At 42.0% G+C, this 19,562-nt stretch overlaps 1 protein-coding gene across 1 annotated transcript in view; it reads right to left on the bottom strand.

Annotated features, from left to right (window-relative positions):
- KDR (kinase insert domain receptor) overlaps positions 1 to 19,562 on the bottom strand; it is a 77,283-nt gene that overhangs the window by 42,120 nt on the left and 15,601 nt on the right. The window contains exons 4-10 of the mRNA XM_058193016.1: positions 15,603 to 15,724; positions 13,365 to 13,533; positions 11,458 to 11,597; positions 9,384 to 9,555; positions 7,476 to 7,587; positions 6,327 to 6,490; positions 473 to 629 (exon numbers count right to left, since the gene is read on the bottom strand). Of these exons, the coding sequence (XP_058048999.1) occupies positions 473 to 629; positions 6,327 to 6,490; positions 7,476 to 7,587; positions 9,384 to 9,555; positions 11,458 to 11,597; positions 13,365 to 13,533; positions 15,603 to 15,724 (1,036 nt within the window). The remainder of the gene's footprint in view (positions 1 to 472; positions 630 to 6,326; positions 6,491 to 7,475; positions 7,588 to 9,383; positions 9,556 to 11,457; positions 11,598 to 13,364; positions 13,534 to 15,602; positions 15,725 to 19,562) is intronic.

Raw genomic sequence — 19,562 nt, 5'->3', positions numbered from 1 at the left:
GCGGGCGAGACACAACAGAAAGCAACATTGCTACAATTGTTTCTTGTCTCCTGTTTCTGAAGTCCGTGGGGTTCTTGCCAAGAAAAGCCTTTGGCAAGGTTCCAAAGAAGACAAAGGTTTGTGATAAGGCCGAAGGACATTTTCTGAAAGACTTTGTTTTGGAATTAATTTGGACTAAGCTGAGAATGAAGTAATTCCCAGCTGTTCTAATAAAATACGTTTGTTTAGGACTGATTGTGTCTGGTAATAACTACTTGGGCCTAGGTCACACAGCACTTGCATGAGCAGGGGGTTGGACTAGATGACCTCCAAGGTCCCTTCCAACTCTGTTACTGGGGCCTGCCTTACCTCGGGGGAAGAATGTTCCAAAGGATCAGAAGAGATTTGTCAAGAGATCTCCAAACAAGTCATCACCCACGCAATGTATTTGTACGGAATCAAATGCGTGAAAAGCAATAACTGTTCTGCTTACTGTGGATTGAAAGTGCATTCTTCCTCCAGTTGCCAGTACCACTGAATGTGGCTCACCATCGGAACCGCATACACCGTACACGTGAGAGTTTGGGTGGAGCCATACTTGTAGGAATCCACAGACGAGAGGAGAGCATTCTCCCCGATTTGAGGTGGAACTGCCAGAGGAAAAGATAAGTTAGTGAGCAGCAATCGGCAGGAAGTAATTCTGTGAGAAGCGATGGACACGCACCGAAACTCAGAAATTTCCGATGAACGTTCATCGCTGCCACTTCAAACAGAAATCTCCTTAATCAGTGTAGGTCACCACTATTTCCCTTTTTTTCCTCTTTCACCGGCTAATAAGAAACAACGCCTGGCATTCACTTTCTGATACTGAAGTCCTTTTCATTAGAGGAAACTTTGATGTTTGGAGTTTTGAAGCTTGAAAATTGGATTCTGAAGCTTGCTTTAAAGCAAACCCCCCCCCCCTCTTTTCTCCCTCCCTCCAGATTTTAGGGTATTTCTGTTAAGGCTGTGCTGGTTGAGCAGGGGAATGGACTGGATGGCCTCCAAGGTCCCTTTCGACTCTGTGATTCTGTAACATTCTCCTCCTGGAGCAGAGGGTTGGACTACATGACTTCGAAGGTCCCATTCTACTCTGTTTTTCTGTCATTCCATAATGATCTCCTGCTTCCAACCTTGTTATTCTATGATTCTATGATGTCTGCCAATTCTGAGTGAGTCAGAAAATTTAGGGCATGAAAAAGGAAGTTTTCCACAAATGATGCATTGATGAAATTGCTACCGGAACACCTGATGAAGACTGGGATATGACAAATTGATGGTCGGAGAACTCATCAATGGCACGCAATCATGAGGCCTTCAGGTATTTTCTAGGTTTTGAAGTCATCCAACTACCTCCTAACTACCAATTGTAGGGAATAATAACAGGACAACGGATTCAATCTTCCACTAGATTGCTAAACCAAGTTTGGTCTCATACTAAATGAAAAATAAATAATCACATTATGACTTATTGCTGCATGCCAGCCAACCCAAAGGCATTTTTTCCCCCGATCAACCATTATTCCCTTTCTTTCTTCATTCCAATTTAAGCGAAAGGTTTAATTCATTTCTAGGATTAAAGACAGAAGGCTGCACCAGAATGAGCTGTGGCAGTCAGAATGAAATCTGCTTCCTTATTCAATAGGCACACAGCAAGGGTGAAATACTCCCAGTTCGGACCGGATCACATGATCCGGTAACGATGGGGGAGCGTAGTTTGGAGAACCGGTAGCAAAAATCCCTGCCCACCCCCACCGCCCACGCCTCGCTGTTCCTCTTCTCTGTCCCTGAAGCTCTCAGTGGTGATATAGCTGCAAACGGCCTTAAATGACTGCCTTGGCGCTTCAAAGGGCCGCACTACAGATGATCAGCTCTGGAGGCAGCAAATAGACCGGTGGCTCTATTTTTAAAGAAGGTAGACTGGTGCCTCCCAAAAAAAGGCAATTAGTAGACTGGTGCCTCTATTTTTAAAGAAGGTAGACTGGTGCCTCCCAAAAAAAGGCAATTAGTAGACTGGTGCCTCTACTTTTAAAGAAGGTAGACTGGTGCCTCCCAAAAAAAGGCAATTAGTAGACCGGTGCCTCTATTTTTAAAGAAGGTAGAAGATGCGCTCCCAAGTTTTGTATACTTTATTATTTTTATTATTTATTATTATTGGCCACACCCACCAGGTCACCTGAACACCAAACCACACCCACCAATTAAGCCACGCCCACAGAACCGGTAGGGAAAATTTTTAGATTTCACCCCTGGCACACAGTTAAATGGTCATAAAATAATTCATGGCTTTTAAATATTTAGTTCTTCTTTAGGTGCAGTCAGATTCTGAAAGTGAAAAACTGCACTTTGCTCCTTGTTACCATCCTGAAGCATTTAACAGAATAACAGGAAGGGTTGCAAGAGACTTTGGAGGTCGTCTAGTCTAATCCACTGCAGAAGCAGGAGACCTTCCACCAGGAGTGTCCAAACTTGGCCCCTTGAAGAGTGGTGGACTTCAACTCCCAGAATTCCCCAGCCAGCATGAGCTATAAATATGAGCAAGTTGCTGGCTGGGGAATTCTGGGAATTGAGGTCCACCACTCTTCAAGGGGCCAAGTCTGGACATCCCTGCCTTACACCATGGCTACTCTAGTGAAGAGAAGGACCAGGGGAGACATGATAGCTGTGTTCCAATATTTGAGGGGCTGCCAGAGAGGAGGAGGGGGTCAAGCTATTTTCCAAAACACCTGAAGGCCAGACAAGAATTAGTGGATGGAAACTGAACAAGAAGAAATTTAACCTAGAAATGAGGTGAAATTTTCTGACAGTGAGTGCAATCAACCCATGGAACAGAAGTTGCCTTCAGAAGTCGTGGGAGCTTCATCCCTGGAAGCTTTCGAGAAGAGACTGGACTGCCATCTGGCAGAAATGGTGTAGGGTCTGCTTGGGCAGGGGGTTGAACTAGATCAGGGGTCTCCAACCTTGGCAACTTTATGACTTGTGGACTTCAACTCCCAGAATTCCTCAGCCAGCATGTGCTGGCTGAGGAATTCTGGGAGTTGAAGTCCACAAGTCATAAAGTTGCCAAGGTTGGAGACCCCTGGACTAGATGACCTCCAAGATCCCTTCCAACTCTGCTCATCTGCATCTGTATTTTGGACAACAAACACTGGTTCAGCTAACATCACCTCTTTCTTTCTCAGTGACCAACATCACTCCATGGCAGTATTTGGATATGGTGATTGCTAACTGTCAGACGCTCTTCCTCCTGAACGACCAACCTGGCTATTTTTTTAAAGCAAAAGCAAGGAAGTTTGTTGAGGATGCAAAGGAAGGAGGTATGCAAAGGGTGAAGCTCAAGATGACAGGATGGGCGAGGTAATGGGAAGTAAACAATGTGGTGCAGGAGTAAGAAGAAGCATGAAGGCAGGAAAAGACCAGGACACAAAGCCCAAACCAAAATATACAGCAAATGAAAAACAACATTCTTTCGGTAACAACACTGGATTTTCAAAAGCCTGCCTCTTTCCCCTCCTTTTTGATAAATAAATAAACAGAGGAGGTTACTGAAGTTAAACAAAACAAATGCATAGTTTTGCCCTCCATACATCAACCTAGATTGTTTTTGCTGCTTGCCTATGATTGTAAAAATCCAGGTTCTATCAAAGAGAGTTGAAAAAGAAAAAACAACATCCCACTTTAAGTCAATGGACGGCAACCTTTATAGGATCAGTCAAAAATCACCTTTGTTTTTTATGACCAGGCCATTAAACAATACACAGAAATTAAACTTTAATTTGTTATGCTCCTGGGGGTGGAAAGGAGGTTAGTGAAGAGATGCGGCTACCTTGGGGTGTGTGTGAGGGAATTCTGTTTGTGTGTGTGTATGTCTTTCTCTCTCCCTCTCTCTCTCTCTCATTCTTCCTCCCTCCCTCTCTCTTTCTCTCTCTGGAAGCTGGGAAGGCCAAAAATGGGCCCATTTCCCTGGATGGGGGACAGTGGGTAGGTGGGGCAATGTTGGTGGGGCAGCCTCATAGTCCCTCGTGGGCCGGATTAATGACTTTGGCGGGCCATATCCGGCCCACGGGCCGGAGTTTGAGAACCCCCTGCTCTAATCCTCTTGATAAGGTTGCATGAAAGTGGTCTGGTAAGTTGAGAATTCTGGGAGATGAGGGAATAGCTATCTTGTTCAAACCATGGCCAGCACATTGAAAAGTATACTGGGTTCACATATTTCCTGTTCTATTCCCTTTTCCAAATCGCTTGTTAACTGCTTTTCAGCTATCAGGAACTTTTGAATCAAAAAAATCTGAGAATTGTGGAATTAATTATGAGAAACTTTGCTTCTTTAGAAGGTCGCAAAAGGAGATCATGTGACCCCGGGACACTGCAACCTTCATCATAAATCACGTATTTGAACCAGTTCTCAAGCATCCGAATGGACCACGGAGAGGCTGCAACGGTCGTAAGTGTGGAAAATGGTCATAAGTCACGTGTTTCAGTTCCGCTGTAAAATCGCTAAATGAACCTGTTGTAACTTGTATTTATTTTTTTATTGCTGTAATTGTAGTTTTTAATAAAATTATTAAATTTTATTTAATAATTAAATAAATTATTAAAACTGGTGGGTGGCCCATAACAGCAATGGGAAAGCATGAAGGGCAGATCTGATCTACCAGTGACCTTCCCAAAGTTTTTCACCCAGCAGCTTTCTGATACTGTTCGAAGATGGTTGCATGTCAAAAATCCTGTATTTTTCCCCACTGAATTTCATCTCTTTCTTTCATTACGTAAATTTATAATTTATAATACGACTTTATAATGCCTTGGTAAGGTCACACTTGGGATATTGCATTCAGTTTTGGCCGCCACGATGTAAAAAAGATGTTGAGACTCTAGAAAGAGTGCAGAGAAGAACAACAAAGATGATTAGGGGACTAGAGGCTAAAACATATGAAGAATGGTTGCAGGAACTGGGTATGTCTATTTTAATGAAAAGAAGGACTAGGGGACACATGAGAGCAGTGTTCCAATATCTCAGGGGTTGCCCCAAAGAAGAGGCAGTCAAGCTATTCTCCAAAGCACCTGAACAAGAAGCAATGGGTGGAAACTAATCCACAGAAAAAACAATTGCTACCAACCTGCCTTCCATTGAGGATCTGTACACTGCACGAATCAAAAAGAGGGCTGTGAAAATATTTACAGACCCCTCAAAACGATGCTATAGAGCACTGCACACCAGAACAACTAGACACAAGAACAGTTTTTTCCCAAACACCATCACTCTGCTAAACAAAAAATTCCCTCAACACTGTCAAACTATTTACTAAATCTGCACTATTATTAATCTTCTCATCGTTCCTATCACCCATCTCTTTCCACTTAGGACTGTAACTTTGTTGCTTGTATCCTTACAATTTATACCAATATTGATTGTTTCCTGATTGCTTAATTGTAGCCTATGACTACCATTAAGTGTTAAATTTGTACCCTATGACTATCATTAAGTGTTGTAGGTGTTGTACCTTGATGAAGGTATCTTTTCCTTCATGTACACTGAGAGCATATGCACCAAGACAAATTCCTTGCGTGTCCAATCACACTTGGCCAATAAAATTCAATTCTATTCTATTCTATTCTAATCAAGGAGGGAAGCAACTTAGAACTAAGGAGAAATTTCCTGACAGTTAGAACAATCAATAAGTGGAACAGCTTGCCTCCAGAAGTTGTGAATGCTCCAACGCTGGAAGTTTTTAAGAAGAGGTTGGATAACCATTTGTCTGAAGTGGTGTAGGGTTTCCTGCCTGGGCAGGGGTTGGACTAGAAGACCTCCAAGGTCCCTTCCAACTCTGCTGTTGTTGTTTTTGTTGTTGTTATTTGGTCACCTCACCTGTATATCTCTTAAATCTGCTTTTCCCTTTTGATAAGTAAGCTTCTTCAAATGTACCTACCCTGTTTCCCCAAAAGTATGACCCAACCAGAAAATAAGTCCTAGCATGATTTTTCAGGATGCTCGTAATATAAGCCCTACCCCCAAAATAAGCCCCAGTTAAGATCGTCAACCAGTCGGAGGCATTTAGTACTATATTTTCCCCCAAAAAGTAATACCTAACTGGAAAATAAGCCTTAATGTATCTTTAGGAGCAAAAATTAAATAACACCTGGTCTTATTTTGGGGGAAACACGGTATTCTTGCCGCATCTGATGCTTTAAGAACAAACTCTCTAAAATTCAGAGACAACACGATGCCAGTTTTCCCTCCAATTTATTAGCAACGGCAGAAAATGTAGTGGGTTTTGTTTTTGTTTTTTCATGGAACAAGATCTTACCGTTTACCACCAGATGGAACGTGTGCTTCTCACGCTGCTGGTTAATGGGATTGGTCAGCACAACGGTATAATTCCCAGCGTCTTTTTCGCTCATTTCAGTAATGATTAAAGAGTAACCAAGTTTCACCGTACGATTTGCAACAATGGCTTCTCCGTTTTTATACCTGCACAGGTAAACACAGGTATAATGTGGCTTGAAAGATGAGGGCAGAGTAAACAGAGAAAGAAATCTAACCACCTTCTATTTTCTATATTCCCAGTACATTGCAGTGAGACCATCTGACTTTTGCCTGCAAAATATTCCTAAGATTAGGTTAAGAGTTGGGAAAAAAGGTTATCGGCCTGGAAAGCTTCAGGGAAGTTCAGTGCTAAATAGGGATTTTCCTTTGTTTGAAAAGAAAAATGTAAAAGAAAATGGAAGTAGTTAAATGCTAAGCGTATAGTTTTATAGTAAGTAACATCACCATAATAACAAAAACATAATATACAGTATACAGGTCCCCAACCTGCCTTCCATTGAGGACCATGTATACTGCACAAGTCAAAAAGAGGGCTGTCCTCAAAAAGACGCTACAGAGCACTGCACATCAGAACAACTAGGCACAAGGACAGTTTTTTCCCAAACGCCATCACTCTGCTAAACAAATAATTCCATCAACACTGTCGAACTATTTACTAAATCTGAACTACTATTAATCTTGTCATCACTCCTATCACCCATTTCCTCCCACTTATGACTGCATGACTGTAACTTTGTTGCTTGTATCCTTACAATTTATATTGATATTGATTGTTTCCTGATTGCTTCTTTGTATTCTATGACTATCATTAAATGTTGTACCTTAGAATCCTTGACGAGTGTATTTTGTCTTTTTGTACACTGAGAACATATGCACCAAAGACAAATTCCTTGTGTGTCCAATCACACTTGGCCAATAAAGAATTCTATTCTATTCTATTCTATTCTATTCTATTTCTATTCTATAAAAGCATTTATTTGGGGTTATGCTTTCTTAAACTGCTCATAAAGAAATCAGAAGCCCAACATTTTCTTTTAGAACTTCAGTGTTTCTATGTGATTGGACATTGTAAAATGTATACAGGAAAGGAGAGAAGCTAAAGACGAATAAGATTTGCTCCAGTTCTTACCATTTTGCTTCTGGGAGTGGATATGCTTTGAATAATACAGGCACTTTAGCCGGTTCTCTGAGAATGGTCTCCACCAGAAGTGGCATTTTGCCCAAAAAGAGAAAAGGCTTTTCTATCAAAAATTTAAAAGATAATCATTTAAAACAATGGAAAGTACAGTTGATCATATTAATAATTTAATGGACACTGTTACCCCTAATAAGAAATGCAGTTTTTGAATTGCTTGTTGACTTTGGAAACCAAAATCAGACTTTAACCATTCAAAACAACCAACTTATGATATTTATTTTCACTCATCCTATAGTAAAAAAAAAAGCCAACACTGAATTTTGGGTACAATCTCTTTTAAGTACAGATAGCGAATCTTATCTACACAATAATTATGACTATTGTTCTCAAATCCTATTCGCCATCGCCTTCACTTATCCATATTACAAAATTGTGCATTATTTAGTTAAACCCCCTATTCAGTTTTCTGTATAATCAACTGATAATATCAAACATTATAGACATCATATGCCATATTTTTGGAGTATAAGACCCACCTTTTTCCCACCTAAAAAGGGGTGAAAATTTGGGTGCATCTTATACATCAAATGTAGCCTCACGCACCCACTGGCCCCCACCCTTTGGCCTCTGCCTCCCAGCAATTTACCTCTTTGCAGCAAGCAGCAAGAAGAAACAGCCCATTTCAGCTTCAGCACAGCCTAATTAGCACAAGTTGATTGGCCTCCCATCTCTCAGCTGTTTCAGGCTGCAGGGATTGCCATGGCCTATTGCTGTGAGGGCCTCTGCTGCTTGCTGCAAGGAGGTAAATTGCTGGGAGCAGATTTTTTTTCTTGTGCTAGTCAAGCTATGCTGAAAATGAAAATGAAAGTAAAGTTGGCTGTTTGCTGTTTGCTGTTTGCTGCAACGAGGCAAAATTGCTGGGAGGCACAGGCAGATTTCTTTTTCTTACAGTCCAGAGCATCTTATACTCTGAAAAATATGTTAGATATCACATTTATAACCATTATCCAAATAATCATAAGGTTTACTTGTCTTGATTATTCGATATTCATTGTTCAATTATACAAATTACTTCATCTTTGCTTACATATCCACATTTCTAACTTCTACTTCTATTTTCTAATCATTGATAAAATAATTTCCAAATTAAACAAGTAATATTTTCCCCAGTTCTAATTTCTATCTTTATACTAGTTCTTAATAGGACAACTCCGGTATTAAAAAATATTCTACAGTTATCCCTCATCTCTTGCCCGCTTTCGTATCTCCACTCCTATTGGCACATTCTTGGCACATCTCCCATATTCCTCCCTTGGGGTCTCGTATCTTCTTCTCTCGTTCGTGTTTGATCTAAATATTTCTTCTATTTCTGCTGCTTGTACACTCTTTTGAGCCTTCACTACACCTTTCAATAATCTTTTCCTCACTCGCTTAAAATTTCAGCCGAAGAGATTTTAGAAAAAAATGCTTTTAAAAGGCTCTGACAATCCCAGCTGAGCCGCGCGATCATCAGAGGCTTTCTTTTTTACTTTTAAAAGCATTTTTTTCGGCCAAAGAAAAAATGCTTTTAAAAGTAAAAAACAAAAACTCTGATGATTGCGCGGCTCAGCTGGACACCGGGGGAGGGGCAGGGATTTTTGCTACCGGTTCTCCGAACCACCCGCCACCATCGCTACTGGATCGGGCGATCCGGTCCAAACCAGGAGCATTTAACCCCTGCTTGGTGGGCGTGGTGTGGCTTGGTGGGCATGGCAGGGGAAGGATATTGCAAAATCTCCATTCCCACCCCACTCTGGGGCCAGGCAGAGGTGGTATTTGCCAGTTGTCCAAACTACTCAAAATTTCCACAACCGGTTCTCCCGAACTTGTCAGAACCTGCTGAATAGCACCCCAGCTTACCGTGAACAATGACGTTAATTTTGTGTTTCCTTGTCATCTGGCTACTGGTGGCCATGCAGGTATACAGACCCCCATCGGTTAAAGTCACGTGTTCGATGGTGAGGGTGCTCACAAACTTCTTCATTTCACTGCCCAAGGCTGTCATCCCTTCCTTGAATGCAGCGTTCATTTTCTGCAATAGAGTTCAAAGTCATTTATTCAGCATAATCCTTTCAGCTGTAGACTAGGCTGGTTCAGGAGAAAGCACTACAATCGAAGATCCAACCTTTTGTACATGTATGCACAAAATGGCAAAGCTCATTCACAATGCTGTGTCCAAAATCTTGCAGGTTTTGACCCACAACCCTGCAGATGTCCCTGCCCAATGGCTTAAAATTGGTAATTTGACCAGAAGGAAGAAAACGGGGAGTAGTCATTTATCAGCATTAGGTTTCTGAGTCCTGGGACAGACTCAGCAAATGTAGCCACTGGAGTAGATAGCAATAGCAATAACACTTAGACCTATACGCTGCTTCACGGTGCTTTTACAGCCCTCTCTAAGCGGTTTACAGAGTCAGCCTCTTGGCCCCAACAAGCTGGGTCCTCATTTTAACCACCTCAGAAGGATGGAAGGCTGAGTCAAACTTGAGTCTGGTGAGATTTGAACTGCCAGACTGCAGGCAGCCAGCATGCAGCAGAAGTAGCCTGTACTATTGGACATTTTTGGGTAAATCAGAACAAAAAACATAAGTTTTGATGATTTGTCTAGAAAGATTGTAGAAAGAAGACAGCTAACTTGTCTATTCGAATAGAATAGAATAGAATAGAATAGAATAGAATAGAATAGAATAGAATAGAATAGAATAGAATAGAATAGAATAGAATAGAATAGAGAAATGGGAATAGAATAGAATAGAAAAGAATAGAATAGAATAGAATAGAATAGAATAGAATAGAATAGAATAGAATAGAATAGAATAGAATAGAATAGAATAGGTAAAATTATTATAATTGTAACTTCCATCAAGATTGGAAGTTACGTCATTGTATCCTTTTGCTTTTTTTTCTACTTTTCTTTTACTTTTTTCCTGTCTTGAACTTTTAGCTTTTTCTTCGATTTTCTTTTCTTTTTCTTAAGATGGTTTTGTGTTAGTTTTTATCTTCTTTTTAAAAAAAAAATTAATAAAAAATAGCTACATGAAAAGAACACGGTCCCCGAAAACCAGACCCCAGATTTATTTTCCCTGCTTAGCCCTTTCATCTCAGTACTCTCAAAAACCCTTCCATTTTGTTTTTTTCTCTCTCTTCTTTTCTCACGACCCTGGCTTCACATACGTTTTGTGTAAACCAGTTGTCTCTAGGAAGCAGAGAGGGGAGATGGAAGAGAATCAAATCTTGGTCCAGAGGGGACCTGAACTTGGGAAGCTCCTACCTGACTCGCAGTAGTCCAGCTCAACCAACTCTATTGCTATTAATAATCAGACATCAACTGAATATAATTAGTTGATGACTAATTATAACTAACGACTAGACTGATTGAGGACTAGACTGGGGGTGGGCTTCAAATATTTTAGCAAGGGGTTCTCTGCCCGGTTGCTGGGTGAGTGTGGCCATGGTGGGTGTGGCCTAGTCGGCCTCCTGCACCATGGTGGGGGGGAGTTTTGCCTTCCTCGGGCTCTGGAGGATTTCCTCGAGCCTCCGGGAGGGCAAAAACAGCCTCCACAGGCTCCGAAGGCCCTCCGTTTCTGGCCTTCCCTAACTTCCGGTAAGCCTGTTTTTTGCCCTCCCCAAGCCTCCACATGTGCCCTGCACTTACCTGCATCCAAAACGAGCCACATGGGCACCCCTGGGAGAGGTGGGGCAGTGGGAGTGGGGCCAGGCAGGAGTGGGATTTGGGAGTTCTCCGAACTGCACAGAATCTTAGCTAGAGGTTCTCCCGAACCCCTGAGAACCCTCAGTAGCTCACCCCTGCTGATGACTCATTGATCATTTTGATCAATGCATTTGGAATATTTAAAAGAAAAAAAAAGAATAACACATGAAATGGCCCCTTAGCAAATTCCTCTTGGATTTGGAAGCTCCCTGCTTCTGTTACCTGTTTCGAAGGGAAATCCCACTGAAACTCAATTCTCACATTCAGCTCAGTCCTTGCTGTGCAATTTAAGGATAGCTTCTCTCCCGCTGCCAGCTCTACTTGGTGCAGGGGGCTCATACTAAGCTCATGAATTTTATATCCTAAACAGAGGGGGATAAATCAAAAGAGAAACTCCACTGAATATACAATTGTGAAACAAACAAATGATGTGGGGAAATGGGTTATCAGAAACAATTAAAAAAACCAGACTTTTTGTGCCAATACAAACAGTATGTGCTCTATTTAGTTCTGCTACTCGAGAGAAAGGCATTGAGGCTTCCACTACCCATCCTGTCAATGGACTATAACAGGGGTGTCAAAGTTGCATCATCACAGTGGTGTCACGTGACATATCGCGATTTCCTCCCCCCCCTTCACTAAACCAGTGTGTGAGGCATCTGGCCCACAGGCCGCGAATTTGACAGCCCTGGACTACAGAAATAGTTCTCCTTCTTGATAATGAATTTTTAATTGATAAGCTAAATGTTTTGTCTAGAACTGATAAAGCTCAAAACAGCAAAAATAAATATTTTTGTAAATATTTATAAAAATAAATATAGACCTCTGAAACCCCGGGAAATTGTACAGGAACATTAAAAGAGCAAAAGAGAACAGATCTGTGACAACTCGCCAAGAACAACTTGCCACAGATAATTTGCCACAGGCAATTCATCATGGCCAACTCGCCGAGGGTCAAGAGTTCTACCAATATCGAAGAAATAATGGAATAGAATCATTAAAGAAAGGGTGCCAAAGGAGGGACAAAATGAAATGTGAATGACAAAAATTAAAATATTTTTAAAATTATTTTAAATAATTGAATTGTAGAATTGGCCTGCGGCAAGTTATCCTGTGTTAAGTTGGCCGTGATGAGTTGGCCGTTGGCTGCGAGTTGGCTGCGGTGAATTGTCCCATTCCGAAAAAGAACATACAGGTAGTCCTCGACTTACAATCCATTTAATGACTGTTCAATGTTACAACGGTGCTGAAAAAAGTGACTTATGACCGTTTTTCACATTTACGACTTTTGCAGCATCTCCCATAGTCACATGATCAAAATTTGGACGCTTGGCAACTGATTCATATTTACAGCATCCCGGGGACGAGCAAAGTCAATGCAGAAGCCATATTCACTTAACAACCATGTTTCTACCTTAACAACTTCAGTGATTCACTTAACAATTCTGACAAGAAAGGTCATAAAATGGGGCAAATCTCACTTAACAACTGCCTTGCTTAGCAACGGAAACTTCGGACTCAATTGTGGTCGTAAGTCGAGAACTACCTGTACTGGAAAAAAAAAAGCAATAAAAGGTGTTTCAAGAAAAAAAAATTTTTGATGTCAGCTACCAGGTCATGAAGTTCCATCTGAGTGAGACTTTATCTTCCCCTTTTGATTATCAAGCTATTGTGGTGTTCTAAATTCTCATTTTCTAAATAGTTACTTTAAGGGTAAAGATAAAGGTTCCCTTCGCACATATGTGCGAGTCGTTCCTGACTCTAGGGGGCGGTGCTCATCTCTGTTTCAAAGCCGAAGAGCCAGCACTGTTTGAAGACATTTCCGTGATCATGTGGCCGGCATGACTAAATGCCAAAGGCACACGGAATGCTGTTTCCTTCCCACCAAAGGTGGTCCCTATTTTCCTACTTGCATTTTTTACGTGCTTTTGAACTGCTAGGTTGGCAGAAGCTGGGACAAGTAACGGGAGCTCACCCTGTTACACGGCAGCACTAGGGATTCGAACGGCTGAACTGCCGACCTTTCGATTGACAAGCTCAGCATCCTAGCCCCTGAGCCACCACGTCCCTTTAAGTTACTTAAGTTACTTTATGAACACCCAAATAAATAAACAAAGCCCATCACTTACCTAAAACGACCACGACGTACATCACTGATTGATAGCTTTCACCATCTATCTTAGTTTTGCAAAAGACCATTCCTACGTCACTGATCATGCTAGTGGGAATTGTGAAACCTTTCTGATTATCCCATGTAACTGACTTCCCATCCGGAACAAATGTTTTCTCTGGATATTTCTATATGAACAACAAAACAACAACAACTTTTATTCTGATGTTTTCTGAAATAGTCTAGGACAGTGATGGCTAACCATTTCGTTGTCGCGTGCCAAATGTGAAGGGGAGGGCGGGGGGGTTCACGCATGTGTGCCCATACCCATAATGCAATGTCCCCCTGTGCATCCTGACCCGCACAAGTGCTCCCCCCTCCCCCGCATATGCGTGTATGATCCCCCATGCTCCCCCTGCCTCCACACATGTGTGCACGACCTCCCATGTTCCCCCTGCATATGTGTGTGCAACCCTCACAGCCCATTTTGGGCCTAGTAGGCCTCCCTGAAGCCTCATGGGACCAAAAATGGGCCACAGAGGGGCAGACCACACATACCCTATGCTCCCCACACATGCATGCGCATCTCCTGAATGCGCCCCACCCCCGTCCCAGAGACCAGAAAATCAGCTGGCTGGTGGGAGGTGCGCGTGCATGTGTGGTGGAGCTGAGCTGGGCAACAGCTTGTGTTCCCGCAGAGACGGCTCCGCGTGCCACCTGTGGTATGTATGCCATAGGTTCGCCATCATGGGTCTAAGAGTTACGGTAGGCACAGAACTAAAAGGCCCCCATCTGAATGGCATGTAAGGGAATAAGACATCAGTAAAGACTATAAAATCGACTATGTCTGCGGCATTTAAGGAAAACCAGTTGAAGATGTTTTACAGATGGCATCTCCCACTGGCAAGGCTTGCTAAGATGTACCCAAATAGCTCCCCAATATGCTGGAAGTGCAAAAAAGTATATGGAACATATTACCATCTATGGTGGACATGTCCATCTGCAAAAAAAATTTGGGCCAAAATCAGAAAACGGCTGGAAGAAATAACTGACCAACACATAGACTGGAAACCAGAGACCGTTTTGTTGGGAATAGGAAATATAGTAAGAAATAAGGTATCTAATCTTATACATAATAACAGCCGCAAGAAAATCTTACGCGCAGAACTGGAAAAATGAGAATATACCATCGGAGGAGGAAGTGATAAGGAAAATCCTGGACTGTGCTGAGATGGATAAATTAACAAAGGTGATAAAAGAAAAGGAAGATACGGAATATTATATAGTATGGAATAAATTGTATAATTGGATAGAACTTAGAAATGGTAAATGACAAAAAAGGGGAAAGGGTCATATGTACATGTACAAAAAAGGGTAGTGCATGAAAGAAAATGAATTGTTATAATGATAGGTATGATGGAATATATACAGAAATAAGGGATAATGGGACAAAAAAGATAAGTATAATTAAAGGAAACGAGAAGGGGAAAAATGTAAATAATAGAGGAATACCGAATATGAAGCTGATGTAAAGAAGGAGTATATGTTTTATGTTAGTGTTTGTTATGTCTTGTTGCTGTTTTTTGTTAAAAAATAAAAAAATATTATTATTATTTTTAAAAAGACATCAGTAAAGCCTAAATTGAATTTCAACTGAAATGTTATAAAAATGAAAAATAATTAAATGCAAATGAATTACAATCGGTGGTGGTATTCAGCCGGTTCAGGCCGGTTCAGGCGAACCGGTAGCGGCGATCATGGGTGGGCCCGCTCACCCGCCTAGGCGCCATGCCATCCTATTTAGCCATGTTTTCAAGGCCGGGTGCATGCGCGGAAGGCATGCACATGAGCAAAACGCATGCACGGAAGCTGTGTGCGTGGGGCGAACTAATCGTAAAAATATGCGGAATCCACCTTTGATTACAATGATTATTCCCCATACATGTAGTCACATTTCCATTCCGTCAAATTTAAATTTACAAATGCTTCATCATTTTGGGAGGAAGGATTTTGGAAGTCACATCAAGACTTTTGGGGACAGAGATCTAATACTGGGCTGCAGGTTATGCGCCTTGAATCTAGTAAATTACGGAAGCGTCTTTCACAACCTAATTCCCCCTGTCTATTTACATATATTTTTTTACACACTTGCCCTTATCAAGACATCTGCCTCACATGTAAAATATGAAACATGAAAATTAAAAAAAAAAGAGAGCTAGAAACACTTGGCAAAATGAATTATGATCGTTTGCCTTACTGAATGGAGTGATACGTTCAGGTTGGATGAGGATCCGAGACAAGGAATCACTACGGTTTTGTTTCCGGTTATATACACAGCTCCAGGTTCGCTGGCTGACATCACAAACGGAGACCTGTAATCTGAAGAATATAGAAAAGTCTAAATAGCATTGAACTTCTTATTTAAAGCAACTCATTCACAGCAGTCTATCTTAGGAGTTGGAAGTCCATCCGACTGAACTTATAGCAGACTGAACACTGACGTCACCGAGGGCGGACTGTGTGAATTGGGGCAACTCCCCAAAACACACAGATCAGCCAAACTGCAATGCTCTCTACATGGGGCTCCCCTTGAAGAGTACCGGAGGCTTCAACTGGTCCAGAATGCGGCCGTGCGGGTGATTGAGGGAGCGGCTCGAAGCTCTCATATAACACCTATCCTGTGCAGGCTGCACTGGCTTCCGGTTGCCTTCCGGGTGCAATTCAAGGTGTTGGTTATCACCTTTAAAGCACTCCATGGCTTAGGACCGGGTTACTTACGGGACCGCCTGCTGCTACCAGTGGCCTCCCATCGACCAGTGCGCTCCCACAGAGAGGGTCTCCTCAGGGTGCCGTCGGCCAGACAATGTCGACTGGCGACCCCCAGGGGGAGGGCCTTCTCTGTGGAGGCTCCAGCCCTCTGGAACGAGCTACCCCCAGGGATACGCCAACTCCCTGACCTCCAGGCTTTCCGGCCTGAGTTGAAGACTCTTTTATTTCATCATGCAGGACTGGCCTAATAGTTTTTTAATAGGGGTTTTTAGTAGTTTTTAGAATTTTCAGCCTATTTAAATTAATCTTTTAAATTTGTTTTTAATGTTTATATTTGTTGTTCTTAGTTGGCTGTAAACCGCCCTGAGTCCTTCGGGAGAAGGGCGGTATAGAAATTGAAATAATAAATAAATAAATAAACAAGAAAGAAAGGGCTTCAGAAGAACGCTGGCTGTAGTTTTAGTGTGCACTGTTTTGTAGCCCTGGTGGCACAGTGGTTAGGATGAAATATCGCAGGCTGACTCTGCCCACAGCCTGGAGTTTGATCCTGACGGGGCTCAAGGGTGGCTCAGCTTTCCATCTTTCTGAGGTCGGTAAAAGGAGGACCCAGATTGTTGAGGGAAATATGCTGATGTTGAAAATCGCTCAGAGAGTGCTGTGAAACATTGAGGAGTGGTATAAAAATCTAAATGTGTCAGAGTTTGTTGCAGCACACGCAATCAGACAATTCAGCAGGATTCAAAATTTCTTTATATATATAATAACACATAAGGCAGATTGTTCCCATCACCCATCTCCTTCCGCTTATGACTGTATGACTGTAACTTTTTTGCTTGTATCCTTATGATTTAAATTGCTATTGTTTCCTGATTGCTTATTTGTTCTCTATGACTATCATTAAGTGTTGTACCTTATGATTCCTGATGAACGTATCTTTTCTTTTATGAACATTGACAGCATATGCACTAAGACAAATTCCTTGTGTGTCCAATCACACTTGGCCAATAAAACAATCCAATCCAATCCAATCCAATCCAATCCATTCCATTCCATTCTATTCCACTCTATTCTAGACAATACCCATGCTGGTTTTTTTCAACGTGGTAGAGAGAAGAGATTGTAAGTAGGTACAAACACAGACCAGGGACAGCAGAAGCAAGATTTCTCCTATATACTGAACAGTTGAGCTAAGCCACGCCCATACTCCAAACTGTTTCAGTCACCAAACAGCTCTCATTGGCTGACCTGTTGCTATGCCTATTCCAATTCATGATTATATGTAAACCGACAAAATGCAGTTGCTATTTCTATTATACTACCCAGAACTTCTCTAGTCCAACAGCCGGTTGAAACATTCAGCACCTAATTTGGCAATATAACACCAAACCAGTGAGAATTCCAAATGGCCCGGTCATGGACTACAGAGCTAATCCCAGCCATTAAACGTGTTTTTTGCACCATCATATTCTGCAGAACTATGACTATTCTGCATTCCTGCTGGTCCTGAATATTGCAAAAAATAAACGCAACCGGAGCAAAGTTTCTTTTTTCTTAAAAGGTAACAGATGTAAAATAAATTCCATGGGCCTTTTAATTCACTTTCTTACAGCCCGATTATCCTCATGATAATTAGGAAAAGAAACTGAAAGTAGAGCTGCCAGGAATAATCCATAGTTCCACTTCATCTGGAACACAGTGTGTGCCCATTCTGATTGCTTCATTTCCCAAAAAGATACATTCCAAAGCAGAAGAATGTGCAGGGGGAAAAAAAGCTATCAAAACTTCCTGTTTGGGAATAATTGCAACATTTGGGCCTTTTTAAGTTTGGACCCTGTGGCTCAGTGGCTAAGACGCTGAGCTTGTCGATCGAAAGGTCAGCAGTTCAGCGGTTCGAATCCCTAGTGCCGCGTAATGGGGTGAGCTCCCGTTACTCGTCCCAGCTTCTGCCAATCTAGCAGTTCGAAACATGTAAAAAATGCAAGTAGCAAAATAGGGACCACTTTTGGTGGGAAGGTAACAGCGTTCCGTGCGCCTTGGCATTGAGTCATGCCGACCACATGACCACGGAGATTTCTTCGGACAGCGCTGGCTCTTCGGCTTTGAAACGGAGATGAGCACTGCCCCTTAGAGTCGGGAACGACTAACACGTATGTGCGAGGGAAACCTTTACCTTTTACCTTTACCTTAAGTTTGGAAAAGGATAAAGAAAAACACTGAAAAAATGCATCAGATTACTTTTGCTTTCTCCCATTATTAGTGGAATCCAATCAATCCGGATGAGGGTTCAAGACAAATAGAACATAGAACATCATCAGAATTGGAAGGGACTTCGGAGGTCTTCTAGTCCAACCCCCTGCTCAAGCAGGAGCTTCTAATCTATACCATTCCAGACAAGTGGCTGTCCAGGCTCCTTAAAAGCCTCCAGTGATGGACACTCACAACTTCTGAAGACAAAACATTCCACTGGTTAATTGTTCTCACTATTGGAAATATCTCCTTAGTTCTAGGTTGCTTCTCTTCTTGGTTAGTTTCCATCCATTGTTTCTTGTCTTGCCTTCTGGTGCTTTGGATTGAAACCCCCACTCCTCTGTGGTGGCCTCTCAAATATTGGAACACTGCTATAATGTCACCTCTTTTCATTAGACTAACTATTCATACTCAATTCCTGCAATCGTTCTTCATATGTTTTAGCTTCCAGACCCCTGATCATCTTGGTTGCTCTTCTCTCCACTCTTTCCAGAATCTCAACATCTTTTTATATAATGTTGACCAAAATTGGATGCAGTATTTCAAGTGTGGCCTTACCAAGGCCTTATAAAGTGGCCTTGGCCTTAAATTCGATCCTTCTATTAATGCAGCCTAGAACTGTGTTGGCTTTTTCGGCAGCTGCTGCACACTTCTGGCTCGTATTTAAGTGATTGTCCACTAGGATTCCAAGATCCCTCTCACAGTTACTGCTATTGAGCCAAACTTCACCTAATCTTTACCTGTACATTTGATTTTTCTTGCCTTTACTTTTCTTACCATTGAATTTCATTTTGTTAGATGGGGCCCCATGTTCAAGTCTGCCAAGATCCATCTGGATTTTAAGCCTATCTTCGGGGGTGTTGGCTATTCCTGCCAGCTTGTTATAAAACAAATAAGGATATAAAAGAACTGATTCCTTCATGATAAAGGTAAAGGTTCCCCTAGCACATACGTGCTAGTCGTTGCCGGGGGGTGGTGCTCATCTCCGTTTCAAAGCCAAAGAGCCAGCGCTGTCTGAAGACGTCTCCGTGGTCATGTGGCCGGCATGACTTAATGCCAAAGGCACACAGAACACTGTTATCTTCCCACCAAAGGTGGTCCCTATTTTTTCTACTTGCATTTTTACGTGCTTTCAAAACTGCTAGGTTGGCAGAAGCTGGGACAAGTAACGGGAGCTTACCCCGTTACATGGCAGCACTAG

This window comes from Ahaetulla prasina, chromosome 8 (genome assembly GCF_028640845.1).
Source record: "Ahaetulla prasina isolate Xishuangbanna chromosome 8, ASM2864084v1, whole genome shotgun sequence".
Lineage (NCBI taxonomy): Eukaryota > Metazoa > Chordata > Lepidosauria > Squamata > Colubridae > Ahaetulla > Ahaetulla prasina.
The sequence above is the reverse complement of the archived record's forward strand: the minus strand, read 5'-3'. Positions and strand labels throughout refer to the sequence as shown.